The 25914-nt window shown below is 36.6% G+C and overlaps 1 protein-coding gene across 6 annotated transcripts in view; it reads right to left on the reverse strand.

Moving 5' to 3' along the window:
* DMXL1 (Dmx like 1) overlaps positions 1-25914 on the reverse strand; it is a 75881-nt gene that overhangs the window by 40013 nt on the left and 9954 nt on the right. For 4 of the 6 annotated variants that reach the window (XR_005843172.2, XM_015280681.4, XM_015280680.4 and 1 more), the window contains exons 3-18: positions 21642-21719; positions 19747-19825; positions 19049-19175; positions 16768-16834; positions 15710-15879; positions 13997-14186; positions 12764-12932; positions 9317-9529; positions 8506-8759; positions 7717-8401; positions 7067-7188; positions 6531-6620; positions 5971-6073; positions 4335-4451; positions 2906-3130; positions 529-2223 (exon numbers count right to left, since the gene is read on the reverse strand). Coding sequence is in view for 5 of the 6 variants with exons in the window: in XM_015280681.4 (XP_015136167.2) it covers positions 529-2223; positions 2906-3130; positions 4335-4451; positions 5971-6073; positions 6531-6620; positions 7067-7188; positions 7717-8401; positions 8506-8759; positions 9317-9529; positions 12764-12932; positions 13997-14186; positions 15710-15879; positions 16768-16834; positions 19049-19175; positions 19747-19825; positions 21642-21719 (4384 nt within the window). In the remaining variant the exon portion in view is untranslated. The remainder of the gene's footprint in view (positions 1-528; positions 2224-2905; positions 3131-4334; positions 4452-5970; positions 6074-6530; positions 6621-7066; positions 7189-7716; positions 8402-8505; positions 8760-9316; positions 9530-12763; positions 12933-13996; positions 14187-15709; positions 15880-16767; positions 16835-19048; positions 19176-19746; positions 19826-21641; positions 21720-25914) is intronic. The other 2 variants (XM_015280682.4, XM_015280679.4) reach the window with 1 other exon arrangement.

Consider the following 25914-nt stretch of genomic DNA (forward strand, 5'->3'; position numbering starts at 1 on the left):
GAAACTAATACAAATAGCTTCTGGGTATCTTAAGAGAAGAAATATCTTATAATTTTACACATACTATTGCTTTAAATTCAAAAATACAATAGCTTAATTCTTCCCTTTAACGCAAGAGGAAAAATCTCAAATCTACAAAGTTGTTAAGTTACTTGCTCAACTTAGAGCAGGAAATAATAAAAGAGGTTTTATCAAATAAAACAAAATTATTTCTCAGTTTACGTAGCAGGACAAATGCAGGCAGATAACAAAGCTGTCTCTTCAAAAGTGAAGGAAAAGTAATTATAGCAGATAGACCAATTTAAAAACACTGGCATTAACAGTCAGTAATGCAGAATTTGATTGTATGAAGTCAGAAACTTAAGCTAAGCCATAAACACTGTGACAACACAGCAAATCAAAGAGGATATACTGTAACACAGAACTATGAAATGCTTTGACAAGCCACAAAAATATTCAGAAATAACAGGAAAGTTCCAGAAAGAGTTGTGAAACGGTATTATACAAAATCTAGAAGAGACAGCTTACCCTGGCTCCTGTCTCTGCTTTCTCCAATGTCAGTACTGGTAGTAGCAATAGTATCTGCCAAGGCCATCAATGACATCTGTTCCATTCTAGTCAGACCTGGCAAGCTTGAATGAAGCAAGTGACGAGAAAGAACTTGGGCATGCTCTGGTCCAAAGTAAGTTGGGCTAAATTGTGAAAGATCAATTACTTTTGGTTTCACACTGTCTTCCTCTGCATCAAATGTTACAAGTTCATCTGTACTTATAACTGAATTTTGAAAGAGATCTTCATAATTGTCCTTGGGCATATCATTTTTACTTTGACTATTTTGACTATGAGACTTTTCTGAACAGGAATGAGAGGAATCATCATCTGCAGCAAGCAGAGCATACAGCGGTAATGGTGGAACAGAGTCTATTTCAATATAGTCTGTAGTCTCCGTTTTGCTGAATGTTTTGGGATCTCGTGAAGTACTTCCACTAGCACTGATGGTCAGAGATCTAAGTCTCCTATCATGATTAGATTCAGATTCATTTATAGCAACAACTTCTCCAGCAATGCACTTCACTAGATGGGACAGAATGGCTTTTGTTCTACGTACTTTACCAAGATCCATGAGTTCTAACAGTTGATGTGGATGGTACTGAGGTAAAGTGGGAGATAACATATGAGCTGCTTCAAAAAGACCAGAGTCTTCCATTTCTGCAGACAGATCAAAGGCAGATCTTTTCCCACTAAGTTTCTGTGCAAGGCTGGTCATAGATCTGGTCAAGGTTCGCTTTGGTGGAGGCAGACCTGAGGCAGCTGACTGGCTTTCTTTCATTAAGCTAGTTATACTCGGCATACTGCAGGAATCTGTACTAACTAGACCCTGCTTGGCAGGAGGTTGCCACTGAGAATAAACATGCATTTCACAGTCCATTCCAACTACAAGAATGCCATCACGCACCCAAGACAGGGAGACTGGAAAAGGAGGGGATCCCTCTACAGAAGAAACCAAGTCAACAGAACGCAGCAGAACAAACCTAGAAAAGTTTGCAGCCTTTGCAGTATTACTGCCAATATGGGAGATTGCTGCAGTTTCCTTACCATTCTGTTCTTGCATTTTCCCAGAGAGCTGGCCAAACATATAAAGTTTTGATCCAATTCCCACTGTTAGAATATGTGAACCATCCTCCCTAGACATCCAATCTAAGTGTACTAAGTGCTTAGTGCTGGGAGTAACATTACCACATGAGAGAGAAACTTCTTGTCTGTTATATGCCACTAAATTACTATCAATACTAACAGCAGAGTCTAACATAGTGCCTATCTCATCTAAATGAAGAGTCTGTTCAAGAACCCAAGAAGAACCTCCTGTAGATTCACATTCAAAAATACTAACATGCATAACGAAGTCTTGAGAAAGGTGGCTATTTTTAGATGTTACCTGCTTGTATGCTACAGCTAATCGGTTTGTGTGTGCACAACTAACTTCAGTTGGCCTTCCTGGAACATTAATAGCACTACTACTAAGAAGTCCATCTTCGATCAGTAATGGCCATTCTTCCCATATGTATGTTACATCACTGTGTACATTAGAATCTGGCATGGAAGAAACTGATGATTCAGTGGTCACCCTGCATCTCCAGAATCGAACTTTTCCATCTGTGCATGAAGTAGCCAGCAGATAAGGTGCACGGCAAACGGGGTATATGGAAGAACTACTCAGATGTCCTAAAAATAAAATAATTTTTAATGGGGCGATTAAAAAAACAGGCCAAAAGTAAAAACCTTTTTGTTCAGTTATCATTTTATTATTTTAAAACAAAGTATTTGTACTTCCTCATAAAAAGGCTTGTTCCCAGAGCTTCACAAAGGAGATGATATTAAAAAAAAAATCCTGTGGTACCATTTTAGCATTAGTCTCTATGTAATTCTCCAGAAAGGATTTAAATTGCACAATTTAAACTTGAATATTAGTATCACTAGGTACCAGTTTTTGTGTTGTATGGGAAAGAGACATTGTTTTCTTCTTTCCCACTAGAAAGATACACTTCTACAATCTCTCCTATCAAACAAAAATTTCCCAGTCTGAAATCTAAACACCTTTTCAGAATACCATTCGAAAGACTTCTGGTTGCAACCTTAAATTTAAATTTAGACACAACCAAAAGGAAATTGGTGACTGCAAATTTATGTTTCTAAAATTTCTTTTATCATCAGAATCTGGACTTAAAGAAATACTATGCTTCACAATATGGTAACCTTTATTTTAATATTGCTTCCAGGATCCAGATAAAAAATAATAAATCAGGCAGATGAGTATTAGCAAACCTTTCCAAATTACAGTACCTACAGGTAGATCTAACAACACTAGACTATTCATTTTGATCTTAAGAAAAAAAAGATTACTAACCTGCTGAAGGTTTAACACTTATTATCTCCACTCCTTCTGGCAAACTCAGCTCTTGACTATACACCATTTTTGAAGACAGAGTGAGCCAGCTGGTGCTCTGAAGGTTTGCTCTACAGGCCTGATATTTCTGTGTGAAAGGTGACTGGATCTTCTCCGGATCTGATGAAGAATACAACTCCTCTGTTTGTGTTGCTGCTTCAGGAGTATTTGAATCTATCTTTTCATCTAAAAAAAGGTTTGCATTATTAAAAAAAAGTCAACAATCTCTTTCAACCTAAGAGATAGCAGTGGTTTTAACACTGATGTTAAAACTTCCGAAAGGATAGATAAAAACAGAATTTTACATTCTTTTAAATGAAATATGCACTTGAATTCAGATTAAGAGAAACTGTAACACACCTGAAATACTGAAACTGTGGAACAATTTAGAAGTTATAAACTCTTCAAACAAATTAAACTGTTAGAGACAGCAAAATACCAGAAGAGACACATATGTGCAGTTTCATGGAAATTAATGCTTCATGAGGCATGAAATATTTGCAGCTAGAAAAAATTAAACACTCTTCAAGTCTTACCTCGAAAATCAGGAAGATGTAGTTTTTCCTGAAATTTTGGCAATATTCATTTAAAATGCAAGATCTAAGAGATCATGTGTTATGAATGCTTCATTACCTTTTTAAAACCACAGTTAAAGTATGATTTGAAACCCATGTTCTTTGAAAAAAAGAAAAAAACATCAACAAAACCTTTACCAGTAATGCCTTCACAATGTAAGTAGGCTAGAAAACTTTATTTTTTGTTTTCTCACAAATTTCTTACCTTCTGTAATACCTGAAATAACTTTTGAAATTCTGCCTCTGAAGGCAAGAGTGTGATAAGTAAAATTTTGGCTTAAAATACAGAAACATGCATTATAAAACTCCTTCGGTGTGTGGTCGGTGTTTGATCTAGGTTGCCTTAAAATCCTAGTGTACCTAAACTTTATAGTTTTAGTGGTACTTTGATGGTCTGAGAGAATTAGCAGATTTCTGCATTTAGATTTGTACATAACTGTGGTTGTAATCTTTTCAGACTGCAGCCCAGTATAACGCATCTTAAACTCAAAAACTGCAGAACAAAAACTTCTAAGAAGCAAAAACATCTAAACTGTTAGGCTCCATTTAAACTGTACGAATATATGTGCCCTTAAGATAAAAAAAAAACCAAACATAGTAAACTTAGGGCTCATGATGAATTCAAATGTTTCAGCATTCTGAAAATTAAGAACAAGTAAAGAAACAATGGGTTTTGATGTAAGTTTTTAACAGAAGAATTGAGGTTCTTTTCAAAAGCTGAAATATTACTTAGGAAACCACCTAGCGGATATATTCACAAGAAAGTGACTTTTTTTTTCTAAATAAACATCTACTCTAGAAGGAAAAGGGCTTACCTACTGAGACTGGAACTGACTTCAAATGTAAATGCCACATATGTAGTAATGAACGGTTCTGAGTATACTCTATTACTATTAAGTAGAATTTTTCAGAGAATCCTTTCTGCTGTTTTCCTGATGAAAATGAGAAGAAGAACATTTTACTTCAACTGTATGTGCCAGCTAGCAAGTAAGCTACTGTGAACTGATGCTCAAATGCAATGACTGTATTTAACTCCTTCACAATACTTTTATGAATATTCTATCACAAGCAATAACCCCAGCCACTCATTTAGGTACATACATGAAAAAACTGTCACTACTTTGTTTCAGAGGGGGTAAAACACCTCCCATGTGTTTAAAGCTAAGTCTAAGAATGTATTCTCAGTTCTACACATTTGTCCTTAATGTGTTTGTCCCATACACTTAAGCATCTATTACTGAATTTGTTCTTTTCAAAAAATAAGATAAGCCAAGTACCTGAAAGGTTTCATTACAGAGTAGAGGATTAAGACTGAAGTGATTTAAAGTGGTAGGTACTTTCAAGTGGAATGTATGCCAGTGGCACACTTCTAGGTCATACTTATAACGGGTCCATTTAGCCCAACTTCTTACATGGCAGCAGCACATGCAGTCTTCCAGAACACATATATACACCCAACACTGAAGGGCTTCCACGCAATTACACGACAAATTTTCTGTCGCATAACACTTATTTTTTTTCCTCATTTCTGTTGTTTCCAACATCCCATTTGTGTTTCTGGTAAATCCAGCTTTCAGTAGAGGTCAATTTCATAGACAGTATCTATTACTCTACATCCTTCTTGAGCAGAAACAGCTAATTCAGAATCAACCAGTATGTATTCATGTCATTTTTCTTACTATGTCTCTTCTTACAGCAAAAATATATTTCACATATCTAGTTTCAAGCAACATTTTGATACTTCACACAATATTGCTTCCTCATATTTAGCAGTCTCACTACTAATGCAGATAAGCTGGAATCACAGACCACAACTTTATTTTGGCCTTTGTTTTCCAAACCATTATACTGGAACAGAACAATACAAAATTGAGATGCCTAAACAACAAAAACACTGATCAACTCCACCAATGAAAAAATTTATGCCAGAGAATTTGAGAACAATCTTGAGATCCAAGAAACTTAACCTATAATTATAGCTATGCAATATCCATGCACTATTCACAGTATTGTGTTTTTAAGTTGTGGGTATTTTGGGGATGGTTTGCTAATTTGGAATAATTTTTATTATATTATAAGGCTTATGAGAGCGTTTAGCCGATGTGAAGGATGAGCAACCTTCATGAAAGGATGCAGATAAGTTTGCTGCTACATCATATCTTACAACTACAGGCTTCAAGTTTAAAACACTTTACATAAGAAGGGTATCAACAACTAAATGCTTTAAAAAGTAATTGATGCGTACTTCATGATTTAAGCTACTTTGTCTAAATTTGGATGCATATTAGTCCCCCAGGAAGCGAAGCACCTATTGTAAGTTTCCTTACACTAGAAATTCTTCTTTAGTATACAAAGCTCTTAAAGAAAAATGTAAAAACCCATACAATAAGTTCTGCAGAAAGCAACATAAAATTATTTGTCTTCAGTATTTAATGAAAAATAGTTCTTTACCAGAATCCACTACATTATTCTTCTTATCAGGTGTTTCTTTCTCTTGGTTATTTAAAATGAAGTCTTCTTGAAAAACATGGAATAATTGTGTTTTCCTGCCATGCTAAGAAAGTAAAAGATACACACAAGAACTGAACATCACAGAGTGCATTGCATAAGCTTTCTCTCTAACATGGGAGCTTTTACGTTGATTGTTCAGCTGAATACAAGACAGCTTTCTCAATAAAATGCACCTCATTATTAAAATTTTCTCCATTTACGCCTTCTATGAAACTAAAAGCAAGCATATTACAGAATCATAGAATATCCTGAGTTGGAAGGGACCCACATGGAACATCAAGCCCTGGCTCCACACAGGACTGCCCCAAATTCAAATTCTATGTCTAAAAGCATTGCCAAATGCTTCTTGAACTCCAGTAGGCTTGGATGGTCAGTTTAGGTCAGAATGAATCTTTGAATGTTTCATTTCACTTGACAGTAAGCTGTAAGTATAACTTCTATTGTTAACACTTTCTAACAAGTTGCTTATAGTATAAAATAAGTACAGAAGAAGGTCTTACAAGCTCTGTGATAGCATCCAATTCAATGATGCATCCTGGACGAGCAGTAGATTGCTGACTTATGATGTTAAAAACTTCACCAACGTATTTCTGTTTTAAAAAAGTCAGTGGAATGATTCTGTTAACTCAGTTTTGTCCATTTCTATAACAGTCTACTAGCTAGATGCAACATCTAGGCAAACGTTAGAAAAAAGCATTACATATTCACTGGCTGCAAGTTTCCATGATCAGTGATAATATTTGTAGTTTTATCAAGTGACATGTTTTTGTTGGCAAAACATGGAGAGAATTTGATCTCATCTGAAAAGCCTCACACACAGCAGGTTATTACTCTATCACTGAGCTGAAACATTTTTTCAACTGTAGTACTGCTACAGGGCTGAAAAGCTTTATAGTACCTGTTTTTACAAGCAGAACTGGACTACCGGGATCTGCAAAATCCTCAGCAACCAGCTTAGTCAGTTTCTAACAAGTCTGTAATTATTATCATTGAATGAGATTCCAACCTCCAAAAACTTGACACAGAATTCACTTACAGAAATCTCTGGATTGGACTGCTCACACAGAAGTTTTTTAGCATCTATTACAGCTTGGTATAATCTCAAATGCTGTCCATCACTAGCCACAAAGCAGGCACTTGGAGAATTACAGTATGCACCTGAAAAATATGAATGCATAAACTGCTCAAAGTATTCAGACACAAACCGGCTCCTTCCTTCATCAATAGGAAGTTTACAACATATGAAAAAGAAACACTGCATGAGAAATATTCCCTCCTTAATTTCTGTTCATATCCAAGAACTACAAAGTGTAATACTTAGCAAACAAACTAAAGAATACAGAACAAAATCAGAATTTGTTTTTTAAATTAGAACAATATCTACCTCAATTTTTAAGTGCTCACCACAATCTGCAATCTAAAGAATACACTAGCATCTGAGCACAACTCTTCATTAGCTCCTAAAATAAGAAGTACATGAAAAAGGCAGAACTCCACAGCAATTCTTCCAAACAGAATAAACAGTTTCAAAGCATCAGTAGCTTGGAAATTTGTAAAATAAAGGATTCAAGCTTAACATATCTTCTTCAATGTATTCACATATATCTACATTGTCTATTTAATAGTATTATTAACTCAGATTACAGTTATTCTGGAACACTTAACAAATTAGGAAAATGAACTCACCAAGGCAATAGCTGGGTATAAGAGTGGGCAGCCATGCAACATTAGAAAAAGCTGAAACATGGAGAGAATTGATCCGAGCAAGTTCAGAAACTCCACCAGAAAAAGACAATGGGCCAACAGGATCAACCCTCCAAAGAATAAGTTCACTGTAAACTGCATTGGGATCCTGGGATGTTACATTTGCACTGCCTCTACCCTGAAGTGTTACTGATGACTCCTGAGACTTTAAAGAATCATTTGCCTGTTTTGCATTCTCACCATCTGGCGAACTTAGAGCATTGTGATGTGAGGTTGTAAGCAGCAGTGGTAATACTGAATGGCAAGCCAAGTCATTAAGATGAAAACGGTGACCACAGTATCTTGACTTATGTGAAATACTAAGTACAGTTGAAAAAGCAGATTCTTCAGCAAAACTCACTAGCCATTGATTCAAAGACCCATCTGCATGTTTGGAAATCATCATAACATTGGGTGTGAAGATACTTAGTTTTAAACTGTTGGTTGATTTACTGTGTCCAGAAGAGATAAGCATAGATGAAGATCGCGTAAGGCCAGGAGGCTTTTGTTTGCCTTGTTGAATAGCCAAGTCAACATTTTTGGTACATGCATACATCACTATACTTCTGCAAAGAGAGTTTGCATCACCCGTTGGGAATGCAACAGGAATCCTTGAAACAAAAGACACCTGGAATTTTAATAAAGAAAGAAACAGTAAATATCAAAATTTTCTCAGCATACTTTCTACTCAGAAGAAGTGTGTAATCCTGAAAAAAAAAAAAAAAAAAGTACCTGCACCTGTCGAAACATGCCAGGTTGGTATTCATCCAGCCAGTCTACATGCCATACTAGCAGTGAACCATCCATAGGATGTATACTGAATAGCATATCAGCATTTTTACTCCATTCAGAAAGCAATACTTCAACTTCGTGATCTACAACAGCAGAAGATAAAGGAACTAGGCTTGATGCTGGAGTAGTCTTTTCATCACCCAGTTCCTTCTTCTCTTCGTTTGCTTTCTGTTCATCTCCATTTTCATCAGTTTCTAGAACACAAACATATCATATTCAGAAGTTTAGCAAGCAGTGCCTTTCAAGCACAGGAGCACCTTTCTAGATGCTTGAATCACTCATGCAAACATAAATTTTAAATAATGAAATCTCTAATCAAAAGTCCTTCAGTGGATTGCAGCCAATGACTAGCAAACCAATATTACTGAGTTTGCATTTCAGTTTGAAATACTTATTTTTCCCTTTGTAATATGTTTTTGCATGCATAGGCTGAACAGCAATCATCTCCAAACTATGTACAATATTATGTATTCAGTTAAATATAAAGCTGTTTAAATGTGGTACACATTAATACTGAATACAAGAAAGTTTAGTTTCAACACTAAATCAACTTCCTCAAGCATGTATTCATTTTTCTTTTATGAAGAGCTACTTTAGTTCTTAAGAGTAGGAGGGAAGGAAATTCACAGAAATGTTACTGCAATCTCTCTGCTTCATAATGTATTAAATAGCATGCCTCACAGTCCAGAGGAAAAAATATTACATATTATGTTGTAAAATGAAAGACATTTGTGTATGATATGACTTTTACCTTCTTCTGATCTTACATCCATCTGGCTGGATTCCTCAGTATTTGTCTCAGGAGAATGATGTTCAAAATTCTTTTTAAGTTGCTGCAAAAATACTTCCATGGACAAAGTAAAATGAAGTTCTTTATTGTTCAGCCAGTGCACAACAAAGGGTCCACTTTTTTCTTCGTTTTCACCGAGACTCAGAGATGTGATAGAAGGGAGGAGAGGAATATCTAACACAAAAGATATTAAAAACTTTATTCAAAATAAAGCAGCTTGGACAAAAAAATTATTTTTGAGAAACTTTTCAAGTAGAAACTCAATCATGAAAAAAAAAAGAAAAAGGAGTAAGTTTATTGCAACTAGTCATACCTCTCAACCAACATCACCCTTCAGTATCACACTGTTTTGTTGCTATCCACTAGTGATTCTATATGGGGTGTTTTTTTTGTATGCCCCTATCAGCATTACAAGTACGGGCCTGTGTATCAGGTTTATGTGGCAAGGTTCTAGCAGCAATGGGCTGCAGGGATTGAAAGAAGAGATCAAGACCTGCCCCAAGTTAGTTAAGAGCCAGCTGCAGTTGCTTCAAAAGGGACCCATTCCTGGCCAAAGCTGAGCCACGAGCTCAGCATGGTTGTGTTTTCTCTATGGCAGATTTTAAAAAGGGACAAAACTGCTGCACAACTGCAGCTAGGAGAAAGGAGTGAGAAAACGTGAAACAGCCCTGCAGGCATCAAGGTCCTCATTTCCCTGCACTGCTCAAGAGAAGAACATACATAAAGGCGGATCTCAGGGGAGGAGGGATGTGTTTTTAGTTTGCTTTTAGTTCTTATTGCCCCACTTTTATTACTAGGCAATAAATTACATTAGTCTCCCTTATGCTGAGCCTGTTTTGTTTGTAATGGTAATTGGCAAATGATCTCTCAGCCTTTTCTTTCTTCATATCTTCTCCTCTAGTCGTTCTGATTTGGGGGCAGTGGAGGGCTGGTTTGAAAAAGTGGCATGATGCTGGGCTAGCTGCTCACTGTTGTTAAACTAGCACACCCTGCACTTGCTTTTTGCTACTACAGCTTAGGACAAACCAAATAATTTGAGTATAATTTCCCAGTGTTAATTCCAGAACTGAGGCTGCAGGAGGTAGACAAGGTAATCAAGAATCACATGTACCAGGGTTTACAATAGCAAGAACTAATACAGTGACCAATATACTCTGTTATGTTATGATACAAAGCTAGGATTTCTCATTCCTATAGATTCACTTTTTTTTTTTTTTTTTTTAATAAAGCTATATGATTCCACTTGCTGAAAAACAAAACTGGTAACCACAGAGTAAGCAACAGAAGCAAGTACCAGGCTACTGCAAAGTTACATCATCTCAGCTTGTCAAGAAAGTTGCTAGGTAAATTACTGTAATTTACTCAAATGAGCCATAAAGCAATATGCTAAAAGCTTAACCTGCATTTAATTCCCACCTGTAAGTCTTCACAGATATTCTGCTCCTAGTTCTTATTTATGAACTAGTACTTCAATTTCATACCCCAGGAGACAAAATATTTTTAGTGACAATACTGTTCTTTCAGTAGTAATGGCTCTGATTTATTTATGCTGTAATATAAGAAAATAAAAACAGGGCACACATAGAAGAAAGGATCAACGTGACTATCTACAATTGTGTAGTTGGTAAAGGACAGGGAGAGGAAATAAAGAAAGAGAAATACCAAAGAAATTTGTCTGCGCACCTTAAAAAAGAAAATAGAAAGAAAAAGTACTGCCAGTCACAAAAACAGCATAATGCTTATACTAAAAGCAGAACCTGTGTTCTTCTACCCAAAAACTTCAGAGTTAAACAATTTTTGAACTAACAACTTTTTGCACATCTTCTCGAGGATTAACAACTTCTAACTGGTTCTGGGTAAAATCCTCAGCGAATTTCTACTTGCTCTATAGATGACAGTAACTGTCTAGATACGCCTAAGAACAACTTTGTCAAAAACTAAAAAAAAAAAAAAACCTGCTTACTCCTTTTATTGAACTCAACCTAGGTTGAATATTGTGGGGAGTGTCTGACTCACTGAAGGACTCTGAAGCCACTCAGAGGGACCTTGACAGACTTGAGAAATGGGCTGACAAGAATCTCATGAAGTTCAACAAGGAGAAGCGCAGAGCTCTGCACCTGGTAAGGCACAAGGACATGCTGGAGACCATGCAGCTGGAAAGCACCTTGGCAGAAAAGGACTTGGAGGTCCTGGTAATTATCAAGCTGAACATGAATAAGCAACATGAACTTGTCACTGGGAAGACCAATGGCATACTGGGCTGTACTAGGCAAATCACTGCCAGTAGACTACCAGGAGGTGATTTTTCCCATCTACTCAGCTTTGGTTAGGCAGCATCCCTGAATATCGTGTGCAGTTCTGTGCTCCTGAGTACAAGAAAAACTTCAAAGAATCCAATGACGAGCTGCTGACATGATCAAGGGATTGAAGAACTTCTTGACTGTATAGCACAAGATTGCAAAAAGTCTCTTTTGGTAGGCTATATGCTGTACTAATCATATCTGTTACAGTAATATGAACTAACGCTCTGAAAGATGAAGACTAATCGTCCTACAGCTTATTTAGCCTAGCAACATGAAGCAAACCCATTCTTCTTTACAATCATACCAAAGATTGCACAGCTACAAATACAAACTAGCACACAAATCCAACAACAAACCCTTCAAACAAGGATCAGTAGGGGCAAAAAAAAAAAAAAAAAAAACCCACAAAAAAACTAAGCTTAAGATGGACCTAAAACACTCCAAGGAAAGGATCAGCACAGGAAAGCACATTACGGCAGGAAAGTCCTAATGAAAGGCTACTCAGTACTGAACTACTCAGATTCTAAATGGGTACACAAAGGCAGTATTTTTATATTTCAGAATGGGCAAACAGCTATGAAGACAAATATTAGTTATTAATAAGGTATTGAAAAAAAGCCCTATCAAAATATTGCTTGAGTAATACAGAATATTAAAGTTTATGAAACACAAGATAAAAGTGTGTTTTGTTTGCTTCAGAGAAAGAACGTAAGCATGGAGATGATGGTTGTGTTAAACACTTCATATTAGATAACCATTTTAAGAACTCTGGAATGTTTTGTTTCATCAGTGTGCAGCCTGCAATACACTTCATACATCCAGTGCAATTCCCATTAAATATGTAACTCCTGTCACAAATACTGTACCTCAGACCAGTTACATGACAAAAACATGGAAGCCATGAATACTGACAGCAAATTCCTTCAAAGTATTTCACTACTGTTGATGTAAGTTCTGCCAGTTGTTCAAAGAAACCAATATGCTAGACATTTTGCATCATCAGAGAAACATTGTACAAAGCAGAGCAAGGTACAGTTAAGCTAACAAAACATGCCTAAGAGAAAATTGTGGTTACCCTGTAGCAAGCATTTAGTACAATTCCTACCTGTGGCTGGATTGATGCTGGCAGCAATATGGAAGTGACAGAGTGCATTTGCATGAGGAGGAACGTTCCTGTGAACTTCATGAGGATCTTGCTGATGTGGAGAGTATCCAGTATGTGCAACAACAGCACCTGACCTCCTCCTTCCTCGCCGAAAGTGCCTCAGGTTTAACTGCATGAAGAATAAGGAGTCATTTTAAATTCCTTCCAAAAAGAAAAAGCAGATTTCATCTGTAAGTGGTTTTCTAGACATCAGTGCATGAAATATATTTTTTAAGTTTAAAGGCTACTTTGAAGCGTCAGCTGAGTTTCTCACAAAAATTACAATGTTCTGATTGCATCTGCAGGAGAACAATATCTTTGCCTTCAGATTCACTTATAAAGGCCCACACAGATGCTGTGACACAGCTACTGTTTCATATTTCAGTGTGCAGACAATGCTTCTGCAGGTTTCACACTAAAGCAGAAATATTTTTGCTTCACAAACATACAATGTGCTCACTGAAGATTCTGAACAAAAAAAAGCAAATATGAATCATCTTGTTACAGAGAGGCTGGGAAAAATCACATTAGTGCTTTGCATCTCATTAGATATGTACTTCCACAAGAAAAGCCCTATGATTTTTAAGGTTCACTCCCATATTCATCATATGGCAAGGTTTTGGTAGAGACAGGGCTGTAGACAGGAGTGCCCTCTGTGAGCAGAGCCCAGTAGCTGCTCCTTGTCACATCAGTGCTCCAGAAGGAACCTGCTGCTGCCAGAGTTGAGCCATAAATGACACTGGTTATGTCTCTGGGAGGGCAAATTTAAGGAAGGGAAAAAATGCTGCACAACAGCAGCTAGGAGAGAGAAGTAACAACATGTATAGAAGAAGCTCTGCAGGCACCAAGGTGAGTGCAGGAGGAGGGCAGGAGATGGTGCAGGCGGGGAGCAGACACTCCCTGCAGCCCAGGATAGGCCCATGCTGGAGCAGGCTGTGTCCCTGCAGTCTGTGGGCACTATACAGAGCAGTTGTCCACCTGCAGCCACTGATGAGCCTCCAGTGCAGCAGTGGATATAGTTTGAAGGAGTCCACAGCCCACGGAGAGTCCCTGTAGAAGTAGGACTCAGACTGCAGATGAAGTCCGTTGAAATGCAGTCCATACAAAAGAGCCTGCACTCAAGGTAGTAATTACAGTGCCATCTACAATTGCATGCACATGTGTTTATTCTCCAAGTTCACTTTCACTTCTTACCTCTAAAGCATTTTGCATTCGTTCCTTACTTGAAGTATTTCTCTTGAAACTATTTGTGAAGTTCACTGCTTCATTCCAATTGTTATGTCCTCCACCATACAACAGACTGTCACTCGGTAACAAAGTCTCTGCCCAGAGACGACAAACGTTATCCTTACAGCAAGTCAGGAGTACGTTGCAGACAGCACCACTAATGAAAGAAAATTTAAGGTGTGAAGAAGCCACTCACAACAGAGCATGAAACCAAAATAACAGTACCAAACAATTTCTACTATCAGTTTTCAAAATCATACAAAGTAGCTTACGTGTTAAGGAAAGAAAAACCTAAAAAAACATTACATAACTATATATTCAAAGCACAGAAACCAAGGTAGTACCAGGAACACAACAGCAAATTTACAGACTTCTCTTAATGACTATTTTTCTGAACACAGTGTTTGACATAAGTATCCAAAAATTCCAGTTAACCTAAAATGGGCACTGCAAAAAACTATTTAAGCCACATTTCCAGCTCATGTCAGTTTACAGTTTAGTTTTAGCTAAGATTCAAAAATGACATGGATCATCTTGTCTGGCAAGTGCCTTAATAGGGCTTCCAGGAAGTATCTGTTCCATGATCACCCCAGGTACAGACGTGAGGCCCACCAACCTGTAGTTCCCCAGGTCTTTTCTTCCTTTCCTAAAAATGGGAGAGATGTTTCCCTTTCTCCAGTCACCAGGGAGTTCCCTACCCTATCTGAAAAGTGGTGGCTTTCAGGTGAATGGCTTGGTAACCACATCAGCCAGTTTCTTCATCACCCTTGGATTCATGTCCTCTGGTCCTATAGACTTGTGCTCATTTAGCCTCACGAGACATGCTCTGATTTGCTTCACTTTTACAGCATGAGGAGTTTGCTCACCCAATCCCTGCTTAGAGGTTTAGGCACCTGAAAAGCAAGGGAAGTCTGACTGCCAGTGAAGACTGAGGCAGAGAAACTGCTAAGTAATGGTAATGGCTTTACAAAATGTCTTCAATTTAAAGACTGGTATACAAAAGACAGTATAAACTTGCCAACACATACAGACATATGCAGAATTCAAAATCTACTGACAGGAATAACAGCCACATAAAAAATATGTTTGCAGGATACAAAATTACCGATATTACTTCAGCTTGAGAATGCATTTAAGGCAATGCAAACAAAAAGCTGTAAAGAGTAGCTTTTTTCTTTCAAGTGATTATTTTATATCTAGCCCAACATCTAAGACAATCAGAAACTCAATTTCATTCTCCACAGTTACTTCCTTACATAAGTAAGTATACTTACTATTCTCTCTAGAACTTCAGTGCGCAGCAATCATTTAAATGTAAACAATACACAAGGCTGTCAAACTCCACTATAAACCAAAGCGTACAAGTTTTACAACCTTGTGACTGTTATCAACAGTGTATCTGTGAATGCATATGCCAATCTCTAGGTCTCTCCAAAAAAAGGTCTGCCTAATCTATGAAAGGTGGTGAAAATACATTTCAATACAACTAAGATAACATGGCAGAACAGTGGATATAAATGAGGTTTGAGAGTAAACAACAGCAGCTTCCTGCACTTCTACAGAATAATGCAGCACATAATATGAAAAAAATTTGTTGTAAGTTCTCAGAGAATTCTCCTCTTAGTTTAGGCTTGGGTTCTTCTGGACAATTTGCAAACCTGGCTTGTTAGAACTACTCACCGTGGCATGAATTTGCTCGTCTTCCTCCATGAAAATGAATTTACTGAACGAGGGTGGGCCAAATAAACGAATGAAAAATCAACTTCTTGTGCTTGTTTTCCTGGACCTGGTGGTGTTACAGCTGATCGCCAGTTGTCTGTATTGTACCACACTTTCACAAGACAATCGTCCTGGGAGAGGGTGGGGTAAGAAAGTACATATTTTGGATAAGAACACAATGTATCAACAGAACTTCATACTTCAAAAATCCACAACTCAGTTTTCAATTTTTCTTTCAAGTGAAATACTGAAGTCAGCTCAGTATATGAACTACATCACCTGTTCTGCAGCTGCAGAGATCCCTATGTATTTGTCTTACCATTAGTAATTCGGATTTCATTCTGCTCCTTCTTAGCTATAGTGTTTTGCTATAAATCTATACAAAACTGTACTGTTATTCAAAGTACAATGTACTTTGGCAAAAGAATTTGTCAGTTTTGTATTGCTTTGGGCTCTGTGACACTTCAGCCAAGTTCTCCACTTATCTTAGAAACATCACTGTCCCCTTTAAACTTGCACACTAGCATTTTGTTTTTTTTTTTAATTATTCTACAATCTGTACCAGGATATTTAGTTGACAGCATAAACTTAGTGTCTTCTTGTACTTGTTAATCTGTGTAAAAACTGGTCAGATTGTAAGGTTTTCTCTTTGTTTAAAACAGTAATGAAAACATGAGGGTTTCCTCACGCCCCACCATCGGATCAGACAGTTCCTGAACTCTCACAAGACAATTCTAGAAATTTTCAATATAAATTTTTGATCAGTGACAGTGTCACGCTCCCCTCAAATAAAGACAACAGCATTACTTGGAGCACCAAACCATTCACTTACCACTCCTTAACAAGTAGTGAAAATTAGCCTTCCTCCACATTCTCCTTTCAGAAAAAGTGAAAAGCTGAATACATTGATCACAGAAAATACTCACCAAAATAAATGTTTAAAACAAAAAACAGTATTCATGAAAAAGCTGTTTGGTTTAAAAAAACAAACAAACAGAAAACAGTTAGAAAAAGTTTACCTTTCCAGCAGTTGCAAAAAACTCCCCGTCTGGCGAGAATTTCATTAAACAAACTTGAGAAGCAGTACTGTGAAATAAAGACAGTTAAAAATAGCAGGTGAGTTTTATGAAGTTTTTCAGAACTCTAAACAGCTTTTTGTTTTGAATTCATGAAAGTTACTCAATTTTTGTATGAAATTATGTACTGTACTGTGTGAAACAATTTAAGGTTTAAGAAAGTTCAGAAGGAAGAGAAACTTGAATACAATGTGTGGCTGTAGTCAGACAGAAAAAACACGGACCAAACGATGCAACTGAGGACAACTACAGTGTCTGATATTTCAAATGATCACGACTTAAAAACCACCCTAATGGATTACACATGTGTGTTCTGCCCTAGATACATCCTGTTTTCACTTCATAAACATCTGGATTTCAAACTCATTTCTTCCACTCCACACTATATCCCAAGTTATCTGGGAGATTAAAAAAACACATTTATTTTTTTCCTTTATTTTTCTTATTTTCTATGGTACAACTGGAAAAAAAAACAACAGTATTTTAAAATAGTTGTTACATTCACAGTCAAAAAGGTAGAAGATGCTACTCTGAAAAAAAAACCATAAGCCCACTTACATGGTTCATTTTGCTGCTTTCAATGGAAAATATGTACAAGTGTATTATACATGTTTGCAAGTACTGAGCTATATCACCTGTATGACTGGTTTATTTATGGCAAGAAGAACACGCAAGAATTTAACTGTGTAGTGCAAGTACAGTCTATATTTTTAGCTTGAAATTCTTAGACATTTATAACAATTTTTAAGGCCTTCAAGAGAGGTTAAGTTAGTCACCATGTTAACAAAATCATGATGGTGCGCACGTACATTAACAATAGCAAATCCATTACAAAATTTATGAATCAAAGAAAGGCAATCGCCAACTCTGTTTCAGCAACCTGTTCCTACCAGAGCCAATACTAAGACACTTGGGAATGCCTTTTCTAGACAATGAAAATAATCCTGGGAAGGAATAGTATTGCAAAGTCAGTATCCTGAAAACTTCTCATTAAGAAAAAATTGTAATTTATCTAATACAATTACAAATGTTGGGAGACAATCAGACACAAAAGCTAGTGCAAGTTCTGCTGAGCCTTTTTGGGACCTGTTGATTTAAAATGTGCAAAATCCAGCTCTTTCTACTCCATGAATGAGTTTAGAGGTAATGAAGTTAAGACTTCTGTAAGGTTTGAGATGCACACATTAAAGTTGCTATTTAAGGGACATGGGAATAACAGTACTGCATGTTACTGACTACACCTAACATACATCCAGATCCTAAAACCATGGCTGTGGTATTTTATCTACAAGTTCATTTCTCTTACAAGGCTATGAGATTATGTTGCAAGGGTATCTCAATGAACTAACACAGTCTTAATTTCTTTATTTTAGAAAGTTCATCATATTTGAAGGAAAAATTTTCAGTTGAATTATCTTGGAATTCTGAGCACTTTGATAAAAGTTAGAGAATACAGGGAAAAAGAAACAATTCAAAAATTAAAAAAGGGCTTGTCCAAGTATGTCTAAGAAACCACCGCTAATGTCCAGTACTTCATGAGGAATAAGTGCAGGTTAAGTCCTTCCAGTCAACCAGTTATGGAGACTTATTTAAGAAAACTGACATATAGGACACTACTCCCAAGCAAACAGTGCACTTGATAAATTAGAAGAATCTTCCTATGGTGAGAGGAACCAAACTCACAAACCAAAGTACTGAACTAAAATTCTTCTGACTGTGCACAGGCACAAAGACTATAATGACCAACTAACACCAACACCCAAAGAACATTCAGAGATGTGGTAAAAACAAGAGTGTCCATCTTTCCATGGCTGTTTTAAATATCTAGGAATACAGAAAAAGTAAAATGTGGAAAGGCATCCGTGGAGGAAATAAAGGTGCAGCCTAGAGGACAGAGAAGAAATTTTATCTAAATTGGTCCTGCAATATATTTCAAACAAGCAGCCTTCACCATATTTACTGTACAAAGAACAAAGTCTGCTGATACAGTCACAATGACAGACTTTACATGGCATTCTAATAGTGCTCAGTAAAACTTAAGAACTGTTAAACAACACAAACTACCTCAAAAGTAGTTACAGCTAAACTTGCAGTAATGAAAAAGTGTTATGCACTCAATGCAAAAATAATTCTAGTATGTTTGAATAGTGTTCAAACAGCAGCATACAGTATGATTTCACTAAACAAACCAGCAAGTAAAGAGGAACTGTTAAAAGTTTCTTACTTGCATTGCCAGATACACCTCCATTCTCCAACATCTGTTCTGTCAGTGCTGTCATTGTCAGATGAGTTCTCCAAAGGAACATTGGACCAAAGTTGAAGACAATTGGAACCAGTCAAAAGACGAGTGCCTAAAAGAAGTATTTATAACAAGCAGAAATAAATAGAAAAAGAAAAATACAGATTGCAGATACAATGCAAAACAAAATATGCCATTTATTAACTTCCATATTAATAAAAAACCCACAAGTAACCAGCAAAGTTAAATAATAGTGTGTTTTCATACATTTCAGTACACTGATAGATTGAGTCAACCTTGCAAGGCAGATTCTACTTTCCCTTCTTACGAGATACAATGATTTGAGCTGAAAATTTAAAGAGTAATCATTTCTAAAGACAAATACCTAGAGCTAATATAAGTGTTTCTTATTCACAAATAATACTTATTATTTTAGCACTTATTTTAAACATTATACACTGCTGAGAGTAGAATAATCAGATAATACCACACAGATACTATTCTGGCCCTTCTCTAACAAGGAGGTACTCCTTCCATGAACTGCAGATTTCATCTTACTTTGGTGCTCTCTATCACGATAGGACAAAATGAGTATTTTCCTTGTCTCCAAGGAACAGTGAAATTTCAGTAAGAAACATTTGATACAGCAACTGATTTAAGTGTTTCTTATATTCTATTCTTACCTGTGGGATCCCATGTTAAATTATGTGCTATACCATCCAGTGAGATTTGAGCATTCTTCTGCCACTGATAATTCAACTGCTGAAACATTAAATATTCACAAACTTTAGCATGAAGATACTTTCTTTCCCTTGTGGTCTGTAATTAAAAATATCAAACTTTACTGCACTCTTCAACTTCTATGAAGAGTGTGCCTAAAAATAAATTACTACTCACTTGTAACTTACTTGAAAAAATCTGAGCTTGAAGAAGTTTTAGTACACATGACCATCATTAGAATCTGAGCTTTTCAAAGGGAAAGTCTGACTTCACGAAAAAAAAAATCAAAAAGTGAAATGCAGTAAATGCACCTAGTATTTTATATCCATAGTATTGTTGAAGGATTTCAGTAAGTTCAGGGTTTTTTTTTTTCCTTTTTTTTTTTTTTTCCCCCAGAAAATCTGAAGATAGTTGACTATTTCTCTTGGGGTTTGGTTTGTTTTCTGGTCATTCCTTCTTTCCCTGGGACAATTGGAGGATTAGATTCATAAAATATTTATTTCACGGACAGTTTTAAAGCAATCACCCCGCACTTCAAAAACATCAGACCCATCCATACAAAAGTTGAAGATAGAACAAACAGATCTTCTACATATTTCATGGAAAACATTAAGTAGCACCTGTAGATGATGACCTAAAGAAAGCATTTATGAAACTGTTTTTTTCTAGTTTCTTTTTTTAATTCTGAATATTCTAATAAATGGAAAAGAAAGACAATCTTACTGCAATCTAAGTATGCTGGAAATTCTTGCAAGAGAAGTTAACTGCAATAATTATGTAACCAAATACATCAATATAAATATTTTATTTATTTGAAAGCAAATCCTGAATGGAAGACTACTTGCTCTATTGCTTATAGTTTGTACAGTAGCTTCCAAGTTTCAATGTACGTGTAGTGTTAATGGCATAGAAAAAAAACATTAAGTGTGGATTAAATGTCCTGAGTGATTGAACAGAAAGTAATACATATAAAAGGTTCATGTGAGCACAAAGTCCCACGTTACCATTATTTTATCCTGCTACTTTCCACTGGTATAAACTACATTTATTGAGTAGCAGGTATTAAGATATATAAAATATCAGGTTTACATGTCTATCAGGAACCATATGACTGAACTACTGGTCAGTACATAAAGTACTATACGGTTAATTCATTTATTATCATAAATGGAGAGACCAAACCCAGGAAGAAGAAAGAATGCTCCTTGAGCAACTGTTCCAGGGAAGCCCTCATTACCAAACTTCTACTTGACCCAGGTACTTCTAAGCACAATGGTAAATCTTTCCATATAAGGAGCCTAGCTAAATAACTTGTTCTAAAGCATTACTTGGCAGAAATTAATATTTGGATTGGCAGCTCCCTACATCACTATTATCAATGCTCAGCCATGCTATCAAGAAAATATTGGTTTTATTAACTACCCTAGGCAAACAAAAGTCTTCACAGGCTTTTTGAAAATTTGAACAGGAATATGCACTTCCATAAATTGTGGTTAAAATACCAACTGTAGAACATATCAGCAAAGAAGGGCTACAGAAGGTGGTTCAAAAAGGAATTCCTACAATAATGGGCATATTCTTTGGAGCATAGTGACATGCCTGTCTTGTTAGATTCTGGAATTTTCACGATATGAATTGTAGACTTAGATATATGTAACATGATTATAGCATAACCTGTTTTTACTAGAACCATCTCAAGTAATATACCTCTGTTCTCCTACTACCATTTTCACTTCCCATAGACCACTGCATCACTCAATTTAGACAGCAAAAACAACTTCAGCTTTAAAGCAAACCAGAAAAATGAGTCAAGCTTTACAACTGAGTAAATGAAATTAAGGAGTGATGAATTACTTACGTTATGATGACTGCTGCTCTGCTTCAAGAGACTAACTGGCTCAAAGATACAAACCACATTTCCATAAGAAGCTGCAATCTAAAGCAAATTGCATATATATAAACACATGCATAAAAAACAAACTGCAAAACAAAGAAGACTAAAATATGGAATTCTGTTTCTAACTTTAAGCTAGTATCACTATACCCTTTAGGTAAAAGAAAAAAAAAAGACATCTAACAAAATTATGAAGCAGGTGTTGACGACAACATACATACATCCTTTTAGTTACATACTAGTCCTAATGAGCTACTTGACAGCACAGGCAGATTCATGCATTTTTGTCCTTGTTCTTTCAGGGACAGACTGACAAAACGGTATTTGACATGGAATTACATATGAAACAAAGGTGTGGAACTGAGTTCCTACAGGCAGAAAAAAATACACCTGATGACATTCTTTGATACTTGCTGAACGTTTAAGGAGACCAAACAGTAGATGTGAGGAAAGTGAAATGGCATGCGGTGCATTTCAGGAGTAGTAACATTGGAATTGAAAGACAAGCCATATTCTCGACAGCCACAAACACAGCTGTCACACCACAAAACAAAGAGTACTGCAATCAGCTCATTGGTGAACCAGTTAATGGTGATGACTACAGTGATAAATAAAGTTTCGTAGCTAAGAATTTGCTCTATGAAGCAGCACTATTGTGCTCTTTGTATCTGTTGTAGTTTCAGTGGGGGAGAGGGGGGAAGGAGGTATTACTTTCAGAGCAACCTACCTATTATCAACATGGTTTTCATAGTTAACATATAAGGAGTCTGCAATGTTCACAGTCTCAAAAATAGAAACACCGTCAGTTCAGAGCGCATTCATAGACCTCCGCAGCACTTTAACATGCTATATAACAAAATGTTAATTTGGAAAATTCAAGCTACAAAAGTTGAACATCCTACGCAAAGAACATGAAATCAGAATAGTTACTAAATGCTAACATAAAACGCTTCCAAAAAGTTGCAGTGTAGGCAGTGTTGTTATTTCAAAATCTCATTTTATCGGTGCTATCAGCCATCTCAAATCTGCATTAAGACAAAATTAGTAGTCAAAGCATCTACATAAAGGCAAGTTGAAGTGACTTAAAGAGTGTTACCAGGGACTGATAATAACTATATGTTTTTGTCTCTAAATTAGAGAGATATGGGTTTCACATGTAGACTATTTGGTAGGTAAGAAATTGCCTGGAGTGTCCAGAGAGCTCTGGTCAACAGCTCAAGGACAGGCAGAGACCAGTGATGAGTGGTGTTACTCAGGACGTATCAGGATTAGTACTATTAAACACTTTGCAGAGACAGAGACTGTGAGATGGAGTGTGCCCTCAGCAAGTTTTCTGATGACACTACGCTGAGTGGTGCAGTTGATATGACAGAAGGAAGGAATGCTATCCCAAGGGGATCTGGACATGCTTGAGAAATGAGCCCACATTAACCTAATGAGGTTCGACAAGGCCAAGTGTAATGTCCTGCATGATGGGATAAAGGATATCCCAAATATTAGTGAATGGATGGGAAACCGCCCTGCAGATAAGGATGTTGGGGTTCTGGTGGATGAAAAGCTGGACAAAAGCTGGCAGACAACATCTGTGTCCCAAAAATCAAACTGTATCCTGGGCTGCAACAAAAGAGGAGCGGTCAGCAGGGAAGGCAGACAACTGTCCCCCTCTGCTCTGCCCTCATGATGTCCCACCTGCACTATACCCAGGTTTGGGGCCTCCAGCTTATGAAAGATGTAGAGCTGATGAAGCAAGTTCACAGGAGGGCTACAGAGATGATCAGAGGGCTGGAGCATCGCTCCTACATAAAATGGCTGAAGCAAGTGGGCTTCAGTCTGCAGAAAAGAAGGCTCCAGGGACACCTCACTGAAGCCTTTCAATACTCAGAGGAGGCTTGTAAAAAAAGATGGAGTGTTTTTTTGTTGTTGTTTTGCTTTTTAAACAAGGAACTACACATACCAGTGGAACAAGGATGATGGTTTTAGACTAAAAGAGAGTGGATTTAGATTAAACATAAGGAATACAATTTTACTAAGAGGGCTGTGAAACTTTGGAACAAGTAGCTCAGAGAGGTTATTGGTTGACCCAGCCCTGGAAGTGCTCAAGGCCATGCTGGATGTGGCTTTATGCATGATGGTATAGTGGCAAGGGGTTAGAACCAGATAATCTTTAAAGCTCCCTTAGAAATCAGACCATTCTACAATCCTAACAGACAGGCTTCACACTAAAATCCTTAAAAGACAATGTCATTTGAAACTACTCTAAGACACAGAGATTTACAGAAGTTACAAGTTTGCAGAGATAATACTGAAAATGGACACCATGAATTTGCAGGTAACGCTAGATGTTACAGAGAATAAGACCTGCAGTTTGATATCATGTAATTGTCATTTTCTTTTTTCTCTATCTCACAGAATTCTTTTTTTTTTTTTTTTTTTTTTAAGCAACATTAAAGGTAGGCAGGGTCACTTTGTAAACATTTTCTATTCCAACATCAGCCAGAAAAATTTAAAGAAGAAACTAAACCACTGTGCCTAAGTTGTTAGCATTTTTAAACTACAACTGTAGATCCAGTTTCAAAAGAATCCCTCTGTGTTATAGAGAATAGAGCTAAATAAATTTTTATGTAAGCTAGTATAGCCTGACCTATAAATGCCAACAATAATTTCATCAGTTACAAAATGCCTAAATAAACCTTTCCTTATACTTAAGGTTAATATCTGCCCTCTCAAAATCACTTCAAGTACCTCACTTTTTTCATTCCAGTAATTGCATTCAAAATCTCAACATATATGTCTATACAAAGATCACATTGATTAGATTTTTCCTTTTTCCTATTTTTTTCCAAAAGCAGTTAGATCTTCTGTCTATTATTGTACCACTTGCTTTTAAGACAAACATTAGCACAACAAATGTTACCCCTGGAAGTTTCATAGGGTACTGCAGCAATACAGACACTTTCACTTGCCTCGCTGAACAGCGTGTCACTGAAAGGAATAATGGAGTTTTGTGTGTTGAAGAGCTTCCTAAATTACTACAATAACTGCTCAGAAGGAAACCAAACTTGTCTTATGTTCTTAAGTCGTTTTATTAGTCAAGTATAGAGAAGTTCTACTCAGGTGTAAGAGAAAGGTTACAGCCATTCTTGTATGAACATTCAGGAATGAAGCACCTCCCTGTAGGGCAACAACTCTGTCCGCCCTCACTGTTTCATCCAAACTAGGAATAGAACTGGTCTCATGTTAAGAAGTTTTAGTATAATTCAAATAGTTTCTTGATACCCTTAAGTTTTTCCCCCATTAGTTCTCCACGCTGCAAAGAATGCCTCTTCATTTTTCTCACTTGTGACACATCTGCAACTCTTACCAAGCTATGCTATCACTACCAGACTGTAGAAAATAAAACAATCAATTCCCCTGTAAACACAGACTGTTACCTTAAAAAAAGTACAGCTCACAAAATCACAAAACCTGAATTGTAAACTACGCTTACATATTCAAAATAACTAACAGCCCTAATGATAAAAACTCTTAAAGTGCTTTTGCTTACCATTTCCTACAGTTAACCTGTAGAAACATTAGCACGTAAACTAAATCAAAATTTTAATTAGTATCTATTTTTTCTTTAACATCAGTAAAACATAGTGCTAAATAAATTCTCATACACATATATATGTGTATATATATATATCCCCAAAAGTAGAGTGGAAAGAAAGATGACAGTGGCAATAATCTACTCAATGCTTCAAAGCCTAAGAAGGGGTTGATTAAACATCAACTACTAAGCTGTTGCTTCTTCAAAGTAGCTTCACAATGCATTAGCTATCCAGTAAATTAGAATTACATTTAGAGGGCAAAAACAGAGGAAAATGGAGAATGATGCAGATTATTCAAACAGGCTAAAGCCCCATTATTTGTAGATTATGCTTGACAGCAGTTTTCCATAAGGAGAAAAACTAAAAAGGTGCATAATTCATAAACTACAGGTTATTAATAGATGCTTGCAAGAAAGGTTGAAAATTACAGCCAAACTAAGCTGCATTATTTGCATTCTGTTTCTTCCTACAGATCTTAAGCACCAAAGAGTAACCTGGAGGTCAATGAATGAGAAATCTGTGTCAGGAATGATGAAGCAGTAAGAAGATAAGCAACCCCTGCAGCAGCAAACTGGAAATGCAGTAACCTGTCCATCCAACGCTTCCTAGTTATTTACAACATAGAATTTTAGCAATTCACCTATTCT

The sequence above is a fragment of the Gallus gallus genome, chromosome Z (genome assembly GCF_016699485.2).
Source record: "Gallus gallus isolate bGalGal1 chromosome Z, bGalGal1.mat.broiler.GRCg7b, whole genome shotgun sequence".
Classification (NCBI taxonomy): domain Eukaryota; kingdom Metazoa; phylum Chordata; class Aves; order Galliformes; family Phasianidae; genus Gallus; species Gallus gallus.